Source organism: Tursiops truncatus, chromosome X (genome assembly GCF_011762595.2).
Source record: "Tursiops truncatus isolate mTurTru1 chromosome X, mTurTru1.mat.Y, whole genome shotgun sequence".
Classification (NCBI taxonomy): domain Eukaryota; kingdom Metazoa; phylum Chordata; class Mammalia; order Artiodactyla; family Delphinidae; genus Tursiops; species Tursiops truncatus.
This window is the reverse complement of record NC_047055.1, coordinates 47,624,610-47,643,471: the sequence shown is the minus strand read 5'-3', so window position 1 is coordinate 47,643,471 and position 18,862 is coordinate 47,624,610. Positions and strand designations below refer to the sequence as shown.

At 35.3% G+C, this 18,862-nt stretch overlaps 1 protein-coding gene across 2 annotated transcripts in view; it reads left to right on the top strand.

Annotated features, from left to right (window-relative positions):
• Nucleotides 1–18,862, top strand: part of DIAPH2 (diaphanous related formin 2) — an 890,878-nt gene that overhangs the window by 420,446 nt on the left and 451,570 nt on the right. For both annotated transcript variants that reach the window (XR_012329281.1, XM_073799281.1), the window contains exon 21: nucleotides 9,201–9,302. Coding sequence is in view for 1 of the 2 variants with exons in the window: in XM_073799281.1 (XP_073655382.1) it covers nucleotides 9,201–9,302 (102 nt within the window). In the remaining variant the exon portion in view is untranslated. The remainder of the gene's footprint in view (nucleotides 1–9,200; nucleotides 9,303–18,862) is intronic.

Sequence of the window (18,862 nt, the reverse complement as noted above, 5' to 3'; positions counted from 1 at the left end):
TAGAGTCTGTTTTAGGGGTTACAGAAATGTTAAGAATTTCAAATCAAAAGGAGAGAATTGTATCATGACCACCTGACAAGAAATGTATTTAGGGTCAAATGCAACAAATTACTGTCAGTCATATGTTGATTATGGTTTCACTGTGTAGGGAGGAGTATACACAGTCCTTCTGGACCTGTAATCTTCGTCAGGGCAGAATCTCTAGTGGTTAACGTGGTGGTAAGCACATAGTCGGCAGCCAGTGTATATTAGCTGAACGATGGATGAAACACAAAATAAATACAGAACTAGGCCCGGCATCAAAGTGTGTGCCATTTAACTCAAAGCAAAGAACGAGAACACATGAATGTGATTTCAGAACATGAAAATACACACACAATTTAAGACATGCCATGAGAAAGTGTTGAAAAACATACAATAAATTACAGTAGTTAAGGGACTGAGTTTTTTGACGAGGCAAAATAGGAGGAGGGTTACGTTAAGATCACAGAGATTTATCCAAGACTTCAGAGAAACGTTTCTTATCTGGGTTTTTCTACAAAATAAAGTATTTGATGACATAAGTTAAAATAACACTTATATATATGTATATATATATATACATATATATATATATATATCTCCTATATATAAATAGAATCCTGTGTATAGATATAAATAAACATATATTTATATATGCTCTGTAATAGTATAATTTTAAAAGGAAAAAATAATACATTTTTAAAAAGAAATTTTGGCCCCAGTCCATTTACGTGGGGAATGATAGACTTAATCACAGTGAACCTAACTTGGCTTTCCTACTGCTAAAAAGACTTAATGAGATATAAGCTAAAAAAGAAAGGTTATGTTTTGGCAAGAAGGAAAGGGCATTATGGTTCAATACCTTCACTTAACTAACCTTTAAGTATGCAATTAACATTTAAAGGAAATAAAGTTTTGAAAGTATTATAGAGTAATTGCAGAAATGTAAAAAGGAGTTAAAAGCCTATGGTCTGTTAGGAGAAATCCCTTCAGATAACTGTGACAGTCATCAGAAAGTGAATTTGTGATGTGTAAAAGAGGAAGAAAAATCTGCTCATTTGGTGACATGATTACTGCTTTCCCCTTTGTTGTTTTCTTTGTGAACTTCAGCTCATTGACATTTTCTAGGATGAAATTTTCATACTGACCTAGAATTGATCTTTTAAACACAAATCGTACAATATTTGAAAGAAGATGCCCGGTATTAAGCAGGAATAGCAGGAAGGAAAACTAGACGGGTTGAAACTTTACAGGATATTTGCCTATTAACTCACAATTTGCCAGAATTTAAGTTGTACTTAAAAATTTATAATTCCTAGCTTCTGCTATTATGAACAGCTTTTCCCTTACAGTATAGAGGGTGTCTGAAGTCATCTTTGCAATTTATTTACCGATCATAAGTAGCGATAGTATCAATAGGGCAGCTAAAGTCAAAAGCTATTTACAATTGTTTAAGTACAGAGTCCTTGGGCAATATGACTTTTAAACACTAGCCCAGTCCACATCTGTTCACATGTGTTTTGCTTCCTCTTGTTCCTAGCTGCTGTTGCAGGACCTTAATTCTTTTTAAAAACTACCTACATTAGATGTTTCTATGGCTCTCAGGGAATATCTTCCACATCTCATGAACTAATTTTGTCAGCTTCCATGTAGCTGCTGTGGGTGATTTTCTTCATTTCCTGCTTTGAACCCTTTTCTAAGGACCACTATATGTGGGGAGAGGGGAGGAGTTTCTCACGGGGCACAGGTGGTATGCACTGAAGCCCTCTCGATGCCAAGGGTGTGGAGTGTCCTGTGGCAAAATACAGAAACATGTGTTTCTTCCCTTGTCTCCTTTTTTAACATCCTTGATCTGGGGGATACCCAAGCCATGCTCATCACACAGCTCCACTTTCCACAGCATTCAGACATATGACTCTGTTGGGGGTGGGTAGGCCAGGCCTGGATACACATTCAAGAAACACATGTACTATGCTCAGAATCACCCTGATCCTTTCCAAAATGTAGGCTTTCTTACTGGGCCCAGCCTGACTACATGATACACACTTCCCTTCTGTTAGGTGGGACATTTCTCTTCCAGGAGGCCTTACAAATAGACTTCCAACTGACTCCAAGGACTGTCCACATTAGTCTCAAACTGTGCCTTGAACATCTGTTTTCTCTCTTGACATGCTATTGAGCAGGTGAAGGGGATAGAGGCAAATGAGTACCACTATGTCTCTCTCTCCTCTGTCTTCTAATCCTCCTTTCTCTTCTATTCAGGAATTGATGGGCATGAAAACATTATTAATGTCTGATCTTATACTCCATTTTGTCTATAAAGTCCAGTATGTATGGGAAAAAAATCAGGTATCTTTATGTATTGGCTGTGATGGCCATTTGCAACACGGGGTTCTAGAGGTAGTAGGCTCATTAAGCAATAAGTCCTATAAAGTAGTCTGCATCTGCCACGCATTGAGAGAGTGTTACTCTAAGCCTTATTTGCAAATAGAACCCACTAAGCACTGGCAGTTATATAAGCTTGTAACTCAGTCAGAAGACCATATCCAGAATCAGAATACATCTAAGCCCACCGAATGTGTTCAATATTTCATATAGCTAAACAGAGAAGGAAAAGATATGTCACCTACGGTGGAGCCTGTGCTGTAAAGATGACTTAACAGGTTATCTACAGCTGGAAGAGAAGCAAAATAACAAGTTTCACATTCAGAGCTAAAATTCTATTTTAGACTTGATTCATTCTGTAATAGTTATTTTCACAGTTAAAACTTAAAATTGAGGTGGAGAGTTTGAAATATGCAGAATTGATATTTTTAATAATTATATTAATGTTCTTAATCTTTCTAATTGAGTTTCCCTGTTGGGAAAATTATACAAGTTACCAATCTGATTCTTTGTTTTTCTTAATAACATACTTCACAAAAAGTCCCATTAACAGAGAAAAAATTTTAAAAACAATTTATATACATCAGAAATATTCTAGAAAAATAGAAATAACACCTTGGTATTTACTTACCTTTTCATTCTATAAAAGAAAATGATATTAATGAAGCAAAATAGTAGATGTTCTTAATTTCATTTGATTATATGTTTATATTGTTATATCAACATCGATATTTCTTTTAAGTCAAAGGACGTGATATTTTAAGTCTTTGGTCTCATCAGTTACACAGTCGGTGCCATTGCAGGTGTAGAGCTTAGTGGAAACACAGAATTAGTGGGAGGAGAGAAAAGATAAATGGAGAGAACAAAAGAGGACTTAAAGTAGACATGATACACTTGTTTCCTGTGGGACTTATAAGGCTATATGTTGTCTACTCTTTTTTTTTTTTTTGATCTGGAAACATCAATAATATACAGTGTACCATTTAACCTATTTTAATTGTACAATTTAAGTGGTGTTAAGTATATTTACAGTGTTGTTCAAACGTCACCACTATTTTCACAACTTTTTTATCATCCTAAAAGAAACTCTATACCTTTTAAGCAGTAACTCCCCATTCCCTTCTGCCCCTAGCCCCTAGTAACCTCTGTTCTACTGTCTCTAAGAATTTGTCTGTTCTAGATACCACACATAAGTGGGTTCATACATTATTTGTCCTTTTTTGTCTATCTTATTTCACTAAGTGAAATATTTTCAAGACTCATCTATGGGCTTCCCTGGTGGCGCAGTGGTTGAGGGTCCGCCTGCCGATGCAGGGGACACGGGTTCGTGCCCCGGTCCGGGAAGATCCCATGTGCCGCGGAGCAGCTGGGCCCGTGAGCCATGGCCGCTGAGCCTGTGCGTCCGGAGCCTGTGCTCCGCAACGGGAGAGGCCACAGCAGTGAGAGGCCCGCGTACCGCAAAAATAAAAAAAATAAAAATAAAAAAAAAGATTCATCCATGTTTTAGCATGGATCAAAACTTCCTTTTTTGGCTGAATAACATTCTGTTGTATGTACATACCACATTTATCAATGCATCTGTTGATGGACAAGTAGGTTGTTTCTACCTGCTGGCTATTGAATAATGATGCTATGGACATTTGTGTAGAGGTATCTGTTTGAGACGCTGTTTTCAGTTGTTTTTGATACATACCTAGGAGTGGAATTGTGGGGTCATATGGTAGTTCTATGTTTAATTTCTAAGAAACCACCAAACTGTTTTCCACAGTGCTGGTGCCATTTTACATTCCAACCAGCAATGCATGAGGGTTCCTATTTTAACACATCCTCACCAACACTTGTTATTTCCCATTTTTTTGGCAATAGCTATTCTAGTGTGCGTGAAATGGTATCTCATTGTGGGTGCTTTAAAAAATGCTATTATAAATGGAATTGTTTTCTTAATTTGCCTCCAGATTGTTTATTGATGGTACATAGAAATACAACTGATTTTTGTGTGCTGATTATGTATCTTGAAACTTTGCTGAATTCATTTATTAGCTCTATCAGTATTTTTGGTGGATTATTTTTGGTGGATTATTTAGTGTTTTCTGCATATAAAATCATGCCATCTGTAAACAGTGACAGTTTTTTTTTTTTTCTTTTACAATTTAGATGCCTTTTATTTCTCTTTCTTGCCTAATTTCTCTGGTTAGAACTTCCAGTACTATGATGGATAGACATGGTGTAAGCAGGCATCCTTGCCTTGTTCTTGTTCTTAACAGATATGCTTTCAGTCTTTCACCATTGAGTATGATGTTAACTGTGACTTTTTCATATACGACCTTTATCATTGAGAAAGCTTCCTTTTACTCCTAGTTTAAAGAGTATTTTTTTCTCACAAATGTGTGTTGGATTTTGTCAAACGCTTTTCATGCATTAGTTGAAATGATCATGTGAGGGTTTTTTTTTCCCTTCATTCTATTAATGTGGTATATTATATTGATTGGTTTTTGTATGTTGAATCACCCCTGCATTCCAACTATTGTTTTACAACTGTCTGTTTCTTCCTTCAATTCTGTCAATTTTTACTTCATATATTTTGGAGCTCTGTTCTTAGATGTGAATATGTTTATAATTATATCTTCTTGATAGGTTGAAACTTTTATTAATATATAATATCTTGTTTGTTATCATTTTGTGATTTAAAGTCTATTTAGTTTGACAATAAAATAGACACCTCAGCTTTTTTGTTTTTTTGGTTACTGTTTATATGCAATATCTTTTTCCATCCTTTTCAACAACTTTTTGTCTTTTTATTGAAAGTGAGTCTCATGTAGACTGCATATAGAAGATATGTGTTTTTATTTATTTATTTACTTGTTTTATTGAGGTATAATTGACACATAGCATATCAATTTCAGGTGTACAACATAACGATTCAGTACTTGTATAATTGTAACGTGATCACCACAATATGTCACCATACATATAGAAATTTTCTTCTTTTTTTTTTCTTGTGATGAGAACTTTTAAGATCTACTGTCTTAGAACTCTCAAATATGCAATACAGTATTAATAACTATAGTCACCATGCCGTATGTTACATCCCCATGTCTTGTTTCATAGCTGGAAGTTTGTCCCTTTTGACCCCACTTCACCTATTTTGCTCCCCACCCCCCAACTCCAGCAACCACCAGTCTGTTCTCTGCATCTATCAACTTGGTTTTTGGTTGTTGTTTTGTTTTTGTTTCTTGAGAGTCCACATATAAATCAGATCATATGGTAGTTGTCTTTCTCTGTCTGACTTATTTCACTTAGTATAATGCCCTCAAGGTCCGTCTGTGTTGTTGCAAGTGGCAAGATTTCATTCTTTTTTTAGGGCTGAATAGTATTCCATTGTGGCATGCATGCACGCATGCGTGCATGCTTGTGTGTGTTGTATCATCTTCTTTATTCATTCATCCATTAATGGACACAGGTTGTTTTCATATCTTGGAAATTGTAAATAATAGTGCATTGAACATGGGCATACTGATATCTCTTTGATATAGTCACTTCATTTTCTTCAGATATATACCCAAAAGTGGAATTGCTGGATTATATGATAGTTCTTTTTAAAATTTTTTGAGGAACCTCCTTACTGTTTTCCATAGTGCCTGTACAAATTTACATTCCCACCAAGAGTACATAATATTTGTTTGTTTTTAAATCTGTTCTGCAAAACTCTTTCTTTTAATTGGAGGGTTTAATTCATTTACATTTAAATTAATTATTCATAAGGAAGGGCTTTTTTCTGCCATTTTCTGTATGTCTTACATGTTTTTGTTCCTTAATTTCTCTATTATTATCTATTTTTGTAGTTAGTTGTGGTTTTTTTTTTTGTAGCCTACTATTTTGATTCTTCTCTTTATTCTGTGTAATTTTTAGTTATTTTCTTAGTAATTACCTTAGGGATTAAAATTAACATCTTAAACTTATAACAACCTAGTCTTAATAATAAAAACTTAACTTCAATAATAATATATAAACACTGTGTTCCTGTACATTTTTCTCCCTTTATATTGCTGTTGTCATAGATTACATGTTTATACATTATATGCCCATTAACAAAGATTTCTAATTATTGTTTTTTGCACTTTACTTTTAAATCATATAGAATAAAAAAGAGGAGTTACAAACCAAAGTACAGTAACATTGACTTTTATATTTATCTATGTAGTTACCTTGCTCTTTATTTCTTCTTATGTCTTTGAGTTACTTTTTGGTGTCATTTCATTTCTGCTTGTAGGACCTCCTTTAGTATTTCTGGCAGGACAGGTTTGCTAGCAATAAATTATCTCTTTTGTTGTTGTTATTGTTAATTTGGGAATGTCTTAGTTTTTCATTCTTGGAGGAGGATGGTTTGGTGGATATAAAATTCTTATTGATAGTCATTTATTTCAGCACTTTAAATATAACCTTTTGACTCCTATGGGAGAAATATATTAATCCTGTTGAGGATCTATTAAATGTGACAATTCACTTCCCTGTTGCTGCTTTAAAAATTCTTTTTCTACATTTTGACAGTTTAATTAGGAAGTGTCTCAGAGTGGACCTCTTTGATGTCCTGCTTGGAGTTAATGAGCTTTTTGGATGTGAATATTTATGTATTTCATCAGAGTTAGGAAGTTTTCAACCATTATTTCTTCATATATTTTTTCTGCCCCTTTCTCTTCTGGGAATCCTGTGATGTACATGTTGGTGTGCTTGGTGTCTCACAGATCCCTCAGGCTCTGTTTATTTTTCTTCATTCTTTTATCTTTCTGTTCCTCAGACTGAATCATTTTGATTTCCTTATCTTCAGGTTCATCAATCCTTTCTTCTGCCTGCTCAAATTTGCTGTGGAACCCCTCTAGTAAATTTTTCATTTCAGTTATTGTACTTTTCACTTCCAGAATTTCTTTTGGATTCCTTTCTGTAATTTCTATATCTTTATTGATATTCTCATTCTGTTCATAACATCATCCTCCTGATTTCCTTTAGTTATTTGTCCATAGTTTCCTTTAGCTCATTAAGCATGTTTAAGACAGTTGATTTAATATTTTTGACTAATAACTTTAAAGTCTGAGCTTCTTTAGGGATAGTTTCTGTCAAATTCTTTTTTTTTTCCCCTTCACAGGCCCCGTTTCCTGTTTCTTCACGTGCTTTGTAATTTTTTTTTGAGAACTAGACATTTGAATATACTATAACTCTGGAATCTGATTCTGCCACTCCTTACAGACTGCTGATTTTTGTTTGCTGAGAGTGGTAGTGTGTATTCCTTCTGTGTGGTCATTGCAGTTTTGGTTTCATTATCTCTTCTGTCAGCCAGTGACCTGACAAAGATTTCCTTAAATATCTGGTTCCAAAAAGCAGGAGAGGTGTTTCTATCTGTTTAAATCTTCCAATAGATGCCATCAGGGAAAGCTGCTGCAATCAGAGAATGTTGAAACCAAGGTAAGCATCTGCCAAACCAACCAAAACTCAGATCTCCAAATTTCGGAGAACAAGGTCCCCACTGCTCACCCTGGCATCAGCCGTCCCCTTTGGCAACTCAGGCACTATCTTCACAGTGGTGCTGAGGAATAGTATATGGTATCTGTTTTATGCATGTCATTCTCTTACCAGAGTCTCTCTTTATCAAACACTTTCCTTGTTGGAATTATCCAGTCAGGTTCCACAGTTCTGAAATAGTTTATTAAATCACTCTTTCCAGCTCAGTGGCTGCTTTGATGGAGGGATCAATCTCTGGAGCTTCCTTCTCTGCCATTTTTCATCAACTCTACTTTCTTAAATCTTTGTTTCCTGCTTTTTTCCCTTTTATATGCCTTTTTAAATTCCATACAGATCCCCAAAACATTGGTTGCAGGTTAATGTGATGATAGTTAGAACTGTACCAAAGTCCAAGATAAGCTAGGTTGAGAAGAATTCATTGATTTTGATTCTCTTAGGCATCAGACTTGAACATGCATCAGACTTCATCACTTTTTCTTGGTTCTCCATTAAAGTTGGGATGTATTATGTATTTAAGTACAGATATTGTATGTACATTCAAGTTGTTCTGAAAGGTAGTTTTAATGTGCTTGAATATTTTAGTTGGGCTGCACACTTGTCCCTCAGACTCAGTGTTTGACTCTTATGTGGCCAGCTGTGAGGTCGTAAAGCTGAAATAGCTGGGAAAATGATGTGTGGACTTTAGGGGCCAAGGCTAGGCTTGTTTCTTGATAATTGTATTGGAAATTAGGAATCACATAGAAGAACAGAATAGAAAAAAAGAAAAAAAATACAGATATTGTAAAAAATGGCAGATTAATTTTTACAGGCTTGGTGTGGTTTATAAGATTGAAGATGATTCCCAATTTTGCCAATTATGAAGAGTAGAGTTGATTACTATTATTGCCCATGAGTTAATTCTACATAGTATTTTCCTGTTTTTTATATAGATTGACTAATTACCAGGACAGGAAATAAAACTTAAAAAGTATGCTATGTGTTTAAGGCCCAGAAAGTTAGTCAGTTTTGGATTGTTATTTATTGTCATATGATTTTTTAATTTCACATTTATGTACTGTAGTGCATAGACACCAAACATGTTTATGTATTTATTCACATTAAATTGTCGTTCATTTTTTGGTTAAGTTTTTGGGGAGAAGGGGAAGATACACTGGTACTATGGCAGAACCACAATCAGAAATTTATCTGCTTTTCTAGTTAATCACTTTTAGAGTTGCTAATGCATGTTTAATAATCCTAATCATGAAATACTAAACTTTTATGCTTTTATTTCTTTTTAGAACCTTATAAAACATCTTCCTGAGCAGAAGGTACTCAGTGAATTAGCACAGCTGAAGAATGAATATGATGACCTTTGTGAGCCTGAACAGTTTGGAGTTGTGGTATGTATCTAGTCTAAGGGCCCACAAACTCAGCTTGGAGGTAACACTTATCAGAAACAGTGGAAAAAAAAGGCATTTCAATCGTTGATATTTTTTTCTACTGTATAATAACTACATAACTTAATATAACATTAGCTGTCAGGAAAAAAAATCCTTGTTTATTATTTATAATATTATTGAAAACTAAAGAAATTAAGTTTTACATTATGAAATACCTCTAGACATCTCGTGGGCCTTCCTCTATATCAGTGCTGATATTAATATATGAAAATAATACATATTATTGTATTGACTGTTTTTTCTTCTATTTAGATCTTGATGCTAGAATTTAGCCCTAAAAGAGTTAGGCTAAGAATAAGCGTGGAAACTAGATAATTAGTAATGTTCTGGAGACTGTTTTCTGTGGTATATATTGTATTAGAAAAAGCACAAGAATTTTCAGATATCCCATAGAGTGTCATTAATTGATTGAAAGCTTTACGTACACTGCTTCAGCTGGAAAGAAAATTTCATAGGAAAAATTTAAAAAAAGATGGTGGGAAAGAGGGCATGATGATTTATTTACTTTTTTAGAGAAAAGCTATTTTTGACTTAGGTGTTCCATACAAGTTTGTTTGCCATGTGAACAAACAGTTCTATTACAGCTTTCAGTTTTACCCTGGCTCTCTGACCATTTTGCATGTGCATACTAAGACTTCTTAAAATTACCGCCGGACCCAATAGTCAAACACTGTCTGCTTCATCTGAAATATTGGGTCGGCCAAAAAGTTCATTCAGGTTTAACCTCTTTAATAGTAATGTATTTGAATTGATCTGATTTGGTACTTTGCAATTTAAAAATCCTGTTTAAAATCAAAATGTGATAGATGGAACAGAGTACGTTCCTTTTGAACATATGCAATAACTGCTTGATCATATTTAGAGTTTATTAATTTTCAGATATGGCATTGTATATGCTGATGTAGAAGGATTCTGTCAAATCCTTGAAAAGCAAATCAGGAATGTATATTTAGGGTGAGACAGAGCATGTAAAGGTACCTGAGGAAGAGATATCTCTCGTTTTTTAGTTAGGCAAATTAATCAACTAAACTGGCAAAATATTATTTACTAAGTAGCAGCACTTTAACACAATATTAAATAGTAAAATTTTCTAGACCAAAGTCCACACTTGAAACTTAAGCTACTTGAATTCATATTATAATTGAAGCAAGGCTATATACCATCTGAGAATTCAGCTGTGCCATGGTGGTTATAAGTTTTACGGTAGGTACACTACACAATTTCTCTGAAGCCATTTTTTTTCTGAATGCAGTTTATCTTGGAAGATGTATTAGTTTGCCAAGCAAATCCTTCAAGAGGAATATCCTTGGTACCACACTGAGGAAATGAAGTTTGGGGACATAAAAAGCAATATAACTTCTGAACTCAAAGCAAAGTAGAAAATGAAAGAGATTTCTTGTTTGTGCACATAACCATAAATAATTCTGGGGCTGTGAACATGAAGTCACCTGGTCCTCTTATTTACTCTCCCCATCCTTAGCTACACGTCTGTAGGGGAAATAGTCAAGGACATTACAAAGTAGTTTATGCTATGTAAATTACCTAAGGCAGTATCAATCAGGATGTGCCAAATAAAGTTTAGGTCATCTCATATATATCTAGCAAAAAGATTCTTGAAATAATGATATGACTCAGTCTTTTAACTATGTATGTAAGCATGTATATATTGTATATAATAGATAGTAGATAAGTGTTTTTTGAATTGAATTATAGGACAATTATTCAAACCAAGTATGAGCCTGAGATTAAAAATAGCATAGTTTAGATCTCTAAAAGTAAAAATTATGTTCAAATATATTTCTCCAGGTCTATGCTGAAATTAAATTCACTTCTGTCTGGAAACGCCCAAATACTTTTTAATCCTCAAAATATATTGACAGCCTACATTTAGGACAACTTTGGAAATGCATAGAATCATCTGCCCTAATGAGAAAGGCTCCAAACTGGTTGTCTTACTTCTGCTTTCTTTCCCCATCAAAAGTATTAGTGTAGTCGTCTTAAAATCTATATTAACCTTATGATTTCTGTATTAAAACCCTTCAGTGTCTTCCAGAGTTTACAGAATAAAACCTGAGCTCCTTTGCATTCTCATTCTGCCTCTAACTCTCTGGCTTTATGCCTTCCCTGTTCTCTTTGGTGAACTGAGCGAATTGGTGTCTTTATGACATTTTAGCTTTTACCTCGGCGGGACTTTCTTTGCCATTTCAGCAGTTATTTTACTTGTCCCTATTCAGTAGTCTTTCGTTTTTTCCATAGCGGCTATACCCTATACCGTATCTTACCTGCTTTCCACAAGTCTTCACTCCCTCCTCTCCCCATTCTTTTCACTTACTACGAACAACCTAATCTCTTACCAGGGAAAAGGGAAAACACCTAGGCTTCAGAACTTCCAACATCTCTCCTACCTACAGTTATCTCTACCCATATCTTTTATTAGCTTCCTCACTGTCAAACCTTAGAAAAAGGGACACTTTATTATCACTAATACTATTGTTGTCATGATTAATGATAGAAATAAGAATGTATTGAGGTGTTACTGTGTCTGATTCTATGCTAAGCGTTTTTACATGTACCATCTCATGAATTCCTCACAGCCCTATGAGATTGGCACTATTATTAGCTTCATGTTACAGATGAAGAAACTAAGGCCAAGGAAGGCTGGGGACCTTGTCCAAGGTTACATAGTAAGTAATAGGTACAGAATTCAATCCCAGGCAATCTGACATCATGGATTGTGATTTTAACCACTGTACTGAGCTGGTGTGTGCACGTGTGTACACGTCCACATGTGTGTGAGATAGTCTACTACATACTAATTTACTTATCTCTGTTTAAGGCATTATTATCCCCTGCCTACTCTTGTTCTGTTATTCTATTGCCTCTTCAGTTCATCAGTCTCCACTCTGCCCTTCTCTTCAGAAGAAAAGCATCTTCTTAAGTCATTCACTGCCTAAAAATATATGAATGGATAGCTGGCTGGCTGGATGGATGGATGAATAAAAATCCTTCACTGGCCCTGAGGTCCATGATAGCTACTGCCCTCTCTTCATTACCTAGCATCAGTTTTTTCAAAGATTAGTGTATTTGTTCTCTACTTCCTTACCTCTAGTTACTATTTAACAAACAGCAATCAGAATTCTGCCTTAAACAATGCATTGAAACTGATCTAGAAGGGATCATTAATTACCTCCTAATTGTATCTAAAATATACATCGGTTCTACTCACTTCTCTTTTTCTGTGCCGTCACCACTTTAGCCCAAGTCAGCATCATCTTTCCCTTAACCATTATAATATACTTTTAGCCTGTTTTTTCCACTTATACTTTTGCCGTTTTCCAAATCAGCCTCGGCACAGCCCTCAATGTGACATTTCTAGAGTACATTTGTGTTGCATCATTATTTATCTATCTGCTTAAAGCATCAGTGCGTTGTTTTCTGAATTTACCATGCTATTTCCTGCCTTTGGACCCTTACACACATTGCTCCCTCTTACTCCCACTCGCTGCCTGCCTCTCTCCTGCTTATTCTTCGAGTTTCTGCTTAAATTTCATTCTCTCCGTGATGCCTTCACTTACCTATCAATTAAAATTAGGTCTCCCTATTAAACTCTCTCAGAGCACCTTTTTTCTTTTCCTTTCTCATGGTTTTTAATTAAATATTTAATTGCGAGGTTATTTATTGCATATCTATAACCCCTGCTAGATTGCAACTTCTTTAAGTATATGTATCATATTGATTTAATTCACATGACATATACTTACCAAATGTTTGTTGAATGTATTAGCTTGAATGCAAAATCAAGTGGGCTCTTTTCAGTCCTAATTCTGTATCCATATGGCACTTGATAACATTGAAGAATTTAGATTCCTTACAGAGTCCTTTTCTTTCTTTGCCTTCTCTAGCGATAAATACTCTTTCCTAGTTTTACACCTATCACCCTTGCCAGTGTCCTATAGAGTTTCCATTAGTATATAACTTCCTGGATGATAAAAACAAAATCTCATCAGTTAGGGATAGACATAGGCCAGAAGTGTGATTACTCCTGCAAGATTCATTAAAATCATCATCAAACAGAAAAGAATAAAATTGGCAAGACTAGGGAAAAATCTGGTTTTGACTTTTTGAAAGAAATAAACTTACCTGAGACAGTGACTGGGCTGCTAAGCTTTCTCTAAACTTTTTGGGTGTGTTGTTTTCTTTGTTTTTTTTTTCAAAGCAGCATCATTGGGTTTGCTTGCTTATATTCACATGTAGTAAGTTAAAAAGAAGCCAAAAAAAAAAAAAAAAAAAAAAGAGCGAGAGCAAGAGAGAGAGAAAAGAAACAAATAAAAAAACTAGCATATCCCTCTTCCCAGGAGGTCTTCCCAAGCAGACCTCCTGGGAAGAGGGGTATGCTAGTTCCCACACCTTCTATGATCAATAATCCTTTTCTTTAGGGGGGTATATTGGCGGCATAGCTTCCCACTGACTTGTCCTCCAACCTGCCTCACACAGAATTGAATTTGGTACATTGTTGTAATTATGTGCTGTACCTTTACTGGGAATAAAGAACAGATCTTTGAAAGCTCTGCCAGTTAGAACCCCCAGCAGGAGCTTTTAGATTCTTCTGAGTGTGTTTGCAGCTCAGCTGTTCTTAAACCTCAGAGTGACGGAAACTTCCACTTGTCTTGCACTGAGGATGGAGACCCATACTATGTGTATCTATTAAACTAACACATCTTCTGAGAAAAAGAAGGCAATAATTAGTTCTCTTGGTAATTGGTACTTTATTTTTCTGACCTCAAAAATTACCCATATTTTTCAATTAAAAACATTCTAAAGCTATAATCTAATAAAAAGATGTTGAGATAGCCTTGTGCATAAAAACATTTATAATGAAAAGCAAAGATTATGTGATACTGCTGACAGCACATTTAACTTTTTTCTTTCTCTACATAAATATGTGAAGGCAGGAGGAGTGGATTTATGCCTATTGTTGGAAGTACAACTATAAAGTCAGTGTGCTTTTTAATTTTTTTAAAGTCTCCTAAGAGCTTATGAGCTCTATTCAAGATAGCTTAACCAGGTGAAAAGGAAATTCTTAAAAGCTTTTTTTTTTTTCTCCTACATATCATCAAAGGCAATTAGTTTGGATGGAAAATTGTAGCTTTTCTGTTCCATTAATATTAAATTATTCAGGTTTGCATATTCATTGGGAAAATTGCATTTTTCTTTATCTGCTTTCATTCAAAGTGTTCAGTGTTTTGATATGTAATGCCTTGATTGTTTCTATTTTCATTCCTTCTGTAAATATGAATGCTAGCTCTTACTTCCAGATGTACATTTATTTTATCTGAAAAAAAGCTGGTTTAATAATTGTGAGATCAAGTAAAAGAAGACTCGCCATGACTCGTTCTCAAATCCATGTATTCAGATTCTTGTTCATTTCATTAACTTCTCATAATAGTCCATTTTGTGACAAGATTGCTTATTTCCATCAGCTTTTGCAATAAAATGAGGTAAAATAAAACCACCTGAAAACTGAATATTCAGATTAAGTCTGGGGATGTCAATCAATTTTGCTGTTGATTGCTTTTCATTAAATTTTTAAAAAATAAAAAATTAACCCCTTTTCCTTCTCCATATATCAGTAATCCGTAAGATAGCAGCATAGCATTACCATTACAGATGCTCTGATGGCCGTTCTTGGCTTCAGACAGTTGTTTTCAGAAGGATGTTTTGAAATTCTTGCTCTAATTCTTAGTGTAATTCTTCTGAGTTTCCAGTGTCTCTTGGGGCCGACATTGTTACCATTTTCTGTTCCAGACTGTAGATGAGTAAATGTTTGTTGATACATAATTTCCACATATCATTCTATTTGGGGAAAATATTCTCTATCAGCATATCATTGCTTTTCTGGGGTACAGTCAGTTTTCAACACTCCGTTTTTCCAAAGCCTCATTTTACAGATCAGCCATGGCTCTTATCTCTCCTGATATATAGTACACAAACATTTGCCATTGGCTCCATACAGCAAATGTACCTGTATTGATGATTTTGTGCAGTCCAAGTACTAGGTGTACTGCAGAAAGTACAGCAGTGAGCAGTAGAGAGCCTAGTCTGGAGGGGGTTATGTCTAAATAGGATAGTAAAATGATTTATTTAACAGAGAATCACAGATGTCCTTGCTTTATTTCCATACTTCCAGGCAGACTTCTGCTCAGTTGTGGAGTCTGAATCTCACAACTTTTATAGGCAATTCTGCCTGCTTTCTAACTTAAATCCACTCTTCTTTATTGTCACTTCGTTATCATCACCTTAATTATAGTCACTGATACAAAATTATTCTGTATATTCAGTGTATCCATACATTGGGTCCCAATAGTATTTAGGTATGGAGGGGACACCTTGTAACAAATGTATGTTTCTTACAAATATATCTGTTAATTCCAATGAATTTTTAACATATTTTGAAGACACTAGAAGATCATAGTTATGTTCACATATGATGGCAGTTGAAGGTGTGTTTCTTAGCAATGCAAAATGAAAGATAACAGAAATCCCCTTAAAGGTGAGTGACACGTGACTGCAGGAGTGGCATGTGGCTACCTCCTCCTTCTTCGCACACGATTGTTACACTTGGGTCTTTTCTCTTTCTCTCTGGATTCTTATGGTAGTATGGCAGAACATCAGTATTCACCAGGTGCATAGGTAGTGAAGTGTATAAAATTCAAATTATATAAACAAAACTGTGTCTAACTCTTTGGGGAAATAACCCACTTGTAGCTGCTCTCACTAAAGCCGTCAGGGTACAGTTTTTTCTTTTTAATATAGTGCAGATCAGCTAAAGAAATGATAGCTGCTTGATGTGATTTGACAGACAAGTATCTTGTAACACAAAAAAATCTCCTACATAATACAACACCTTGGTCACCAGCCTACAGCACTTCAAGGAATGAATTATAAAACAAAGGATGCCAGTCATCTAAAATGCGGCGAGGAACCACAAGGAAAAACAAACATACATTTCAGCCAAGTTTTTGTTATATTTCCTTATATCACTTAGGTGCATTCAAATGCCTTTATGAGACATGCACCTTTTAATAATTATATCTGTGGCTGGGGATGTCGCTCAGTGCTTCCTATGATTTCTAAGCTTAGTTATCCAAGACATTCCCTTACACACTCAAATCCTCTAATGGAGATTCAACTATTGTCTATCAGTCTACCCTGGTCTGATCATAAAAATTCACACTTCTGATTGCAGCAAATTCTATTAGTATCATCAAAGCATACTGTTTTGTGGCTCCTGTAAACAGATGCATCCATATAGTTTCATCTACCCTGAAGATTAATAAGGAGATTATTTCCTCCATAATCCTCTTGATATTTACAGTAACACATTTTCAGTGCTAACATTTCTATTAATAAATGTATATTATGCATTGAAACGGACTGAAAGGAGCACTGCACGATATTTATGAAGTGTGAAATAGTTAATGGGGGACATTCTTCACCAAGCCCTGGTAACACACATTCCTTAATTGTAGATGAGAGAAACTTTATCTCAGGTTTGGGAGAATAGTCAGGGACGATGGTACCTTCTTAGGAATTTCTGAGGATGAGTAAAGAGGGTAATAACAACAATAGCTATTGTTTCAGAGTGCTTCCATTGTGTCAGCTACCATGACAGTAATGTTACACATAGGATCTCATTTAAGTCTTACTGCAACTTGCATGAGTGACTTAAGGAATACATTTTACTGATGGGGACATAAAGTCTCAGAAACATTCAGTAACTTGGATTAGATCATAACTATAAAGTAACAGAAGTATAGTTCAAGTCCATGTCTGTATAACTCAAGTCCCTGTTTCTTCCACTACAATGTACCTTATAGGTCTAGAGAATGTAGAGAATGGTTTCTCTCCCTCTCTGAGGATTAAGGGGAAAATTCTCTCGAACCTACCCTTCAAAATGGTTATACGGGGCTCTGAATTCGGGCTAAGATTGAGCCTGGGCAATACCGTTGGGATGACACATTTGGTAGCTAATGACTTTACATAGGGAGTAGGGTACCCTCCTCCTGCCTCACATCAGCCTACTGTGATACCTCTTCACACTATGCATCTGCTTCCCAATCCAGCACTTTGCTGATACTGGAGTTTCTGTTTGTATGAATGAATACATCCATCCATCCATTTGTTTTACAAGGATTTTTTTTTTCAAATCACCTATGATGTTTATCACCTGCTCTGCACTAAACTTTAATCTAGTGAGTAAATGAAGGAAGAAATTTTGCCAAGTCAGAGGTCAACTCTGATCCTCTTATGATGCACAACCTCTTCCCTGAATCAGGTTGACTGATGATAGATTATATCCAGTAACAGCAGTTCAACAAAGTTAATTCCCTAGCATTTCTGGTTTGACATCTTAGCTGAAGACATTATTTTGGGGACAGTAAAACATTACCGTCGGCTGTTAATTTTGTTCAATAGACAACCTGTCTGTCCTCCTTGGGAGAAGATCCGGAAAATGGTTAGTCATCTAAGGAGTGCTTTTAAAATCAGTCAGCAAATATTTGAATGTCTAATAAATGCAAGGACCCATGCTAGGTGCTACACAAGGTGCAGTCTTTGATTTTTCTCTCTATACACTCTCCTCATCAACAACCTGCCTTTCACTACCTCTATTCTAGTCACTCCCAAATCTGCCAACTCTGATACTTATCTCCTCCTAAACTCAAGAACTGAATTTCCAAATGCTGTCAGATATCATAACAATACCTAAAACTCAAAATGCCAAGAAAGCAATATTATTTCCCTATTATAGAGGTGTCATTTTACTATTCATGTGAGGATTTAGAGGGGGGAAGGCTGGAGGGATCAGGGAACATATTTAAATAGTCTATTTTAGTAATTCAACCTTAAAGTACATAAATTTTAAGCTTGAATGGTGAGAATTGAAAATAAGAACCAATTCTAAGAAATTCTTCAGGTTAAAATATAGGCAAGGAATGGTATTAAATTACATTGTCTTTACCAGGATTTGAATATGACTCCAAGATTTGGAGTTTTCATAGTGGGGATCTAATAGTGTCTTTGTTAATAATAAAATACACTGGTGTCTGAGAGGATGGTGAACCAAGTTCACTTAAATGCTAATAAAAATGTCTTGGTAACATCCAAGTAATATTTTTCACTTCTGAATCTCACACTGTTAACCTCACCTTTCCATAACTCTAGAGGCAGAGACTAAAACAGAAAGAAAGAATATATTTGGATCATTTATTTGGCTCCTACCTAATTCTCAAAACAAGACTGCTCGACAGGACTTTCCCCTACTTTACAAATGAGGAAACTGAAGCAGAAAAATTAGGTGGATTAGTTTCACACAGTATAACTAACTATGCAAAAGTTTCTAGATTCAGTCCTTTGGTTGAATTTGCTACTAAGCTGTACCCTACCGGCCCCCACTGCCTTAGTCCCTGATTAGCTTACTGAAGTGTAGGCAGCAGATCAGG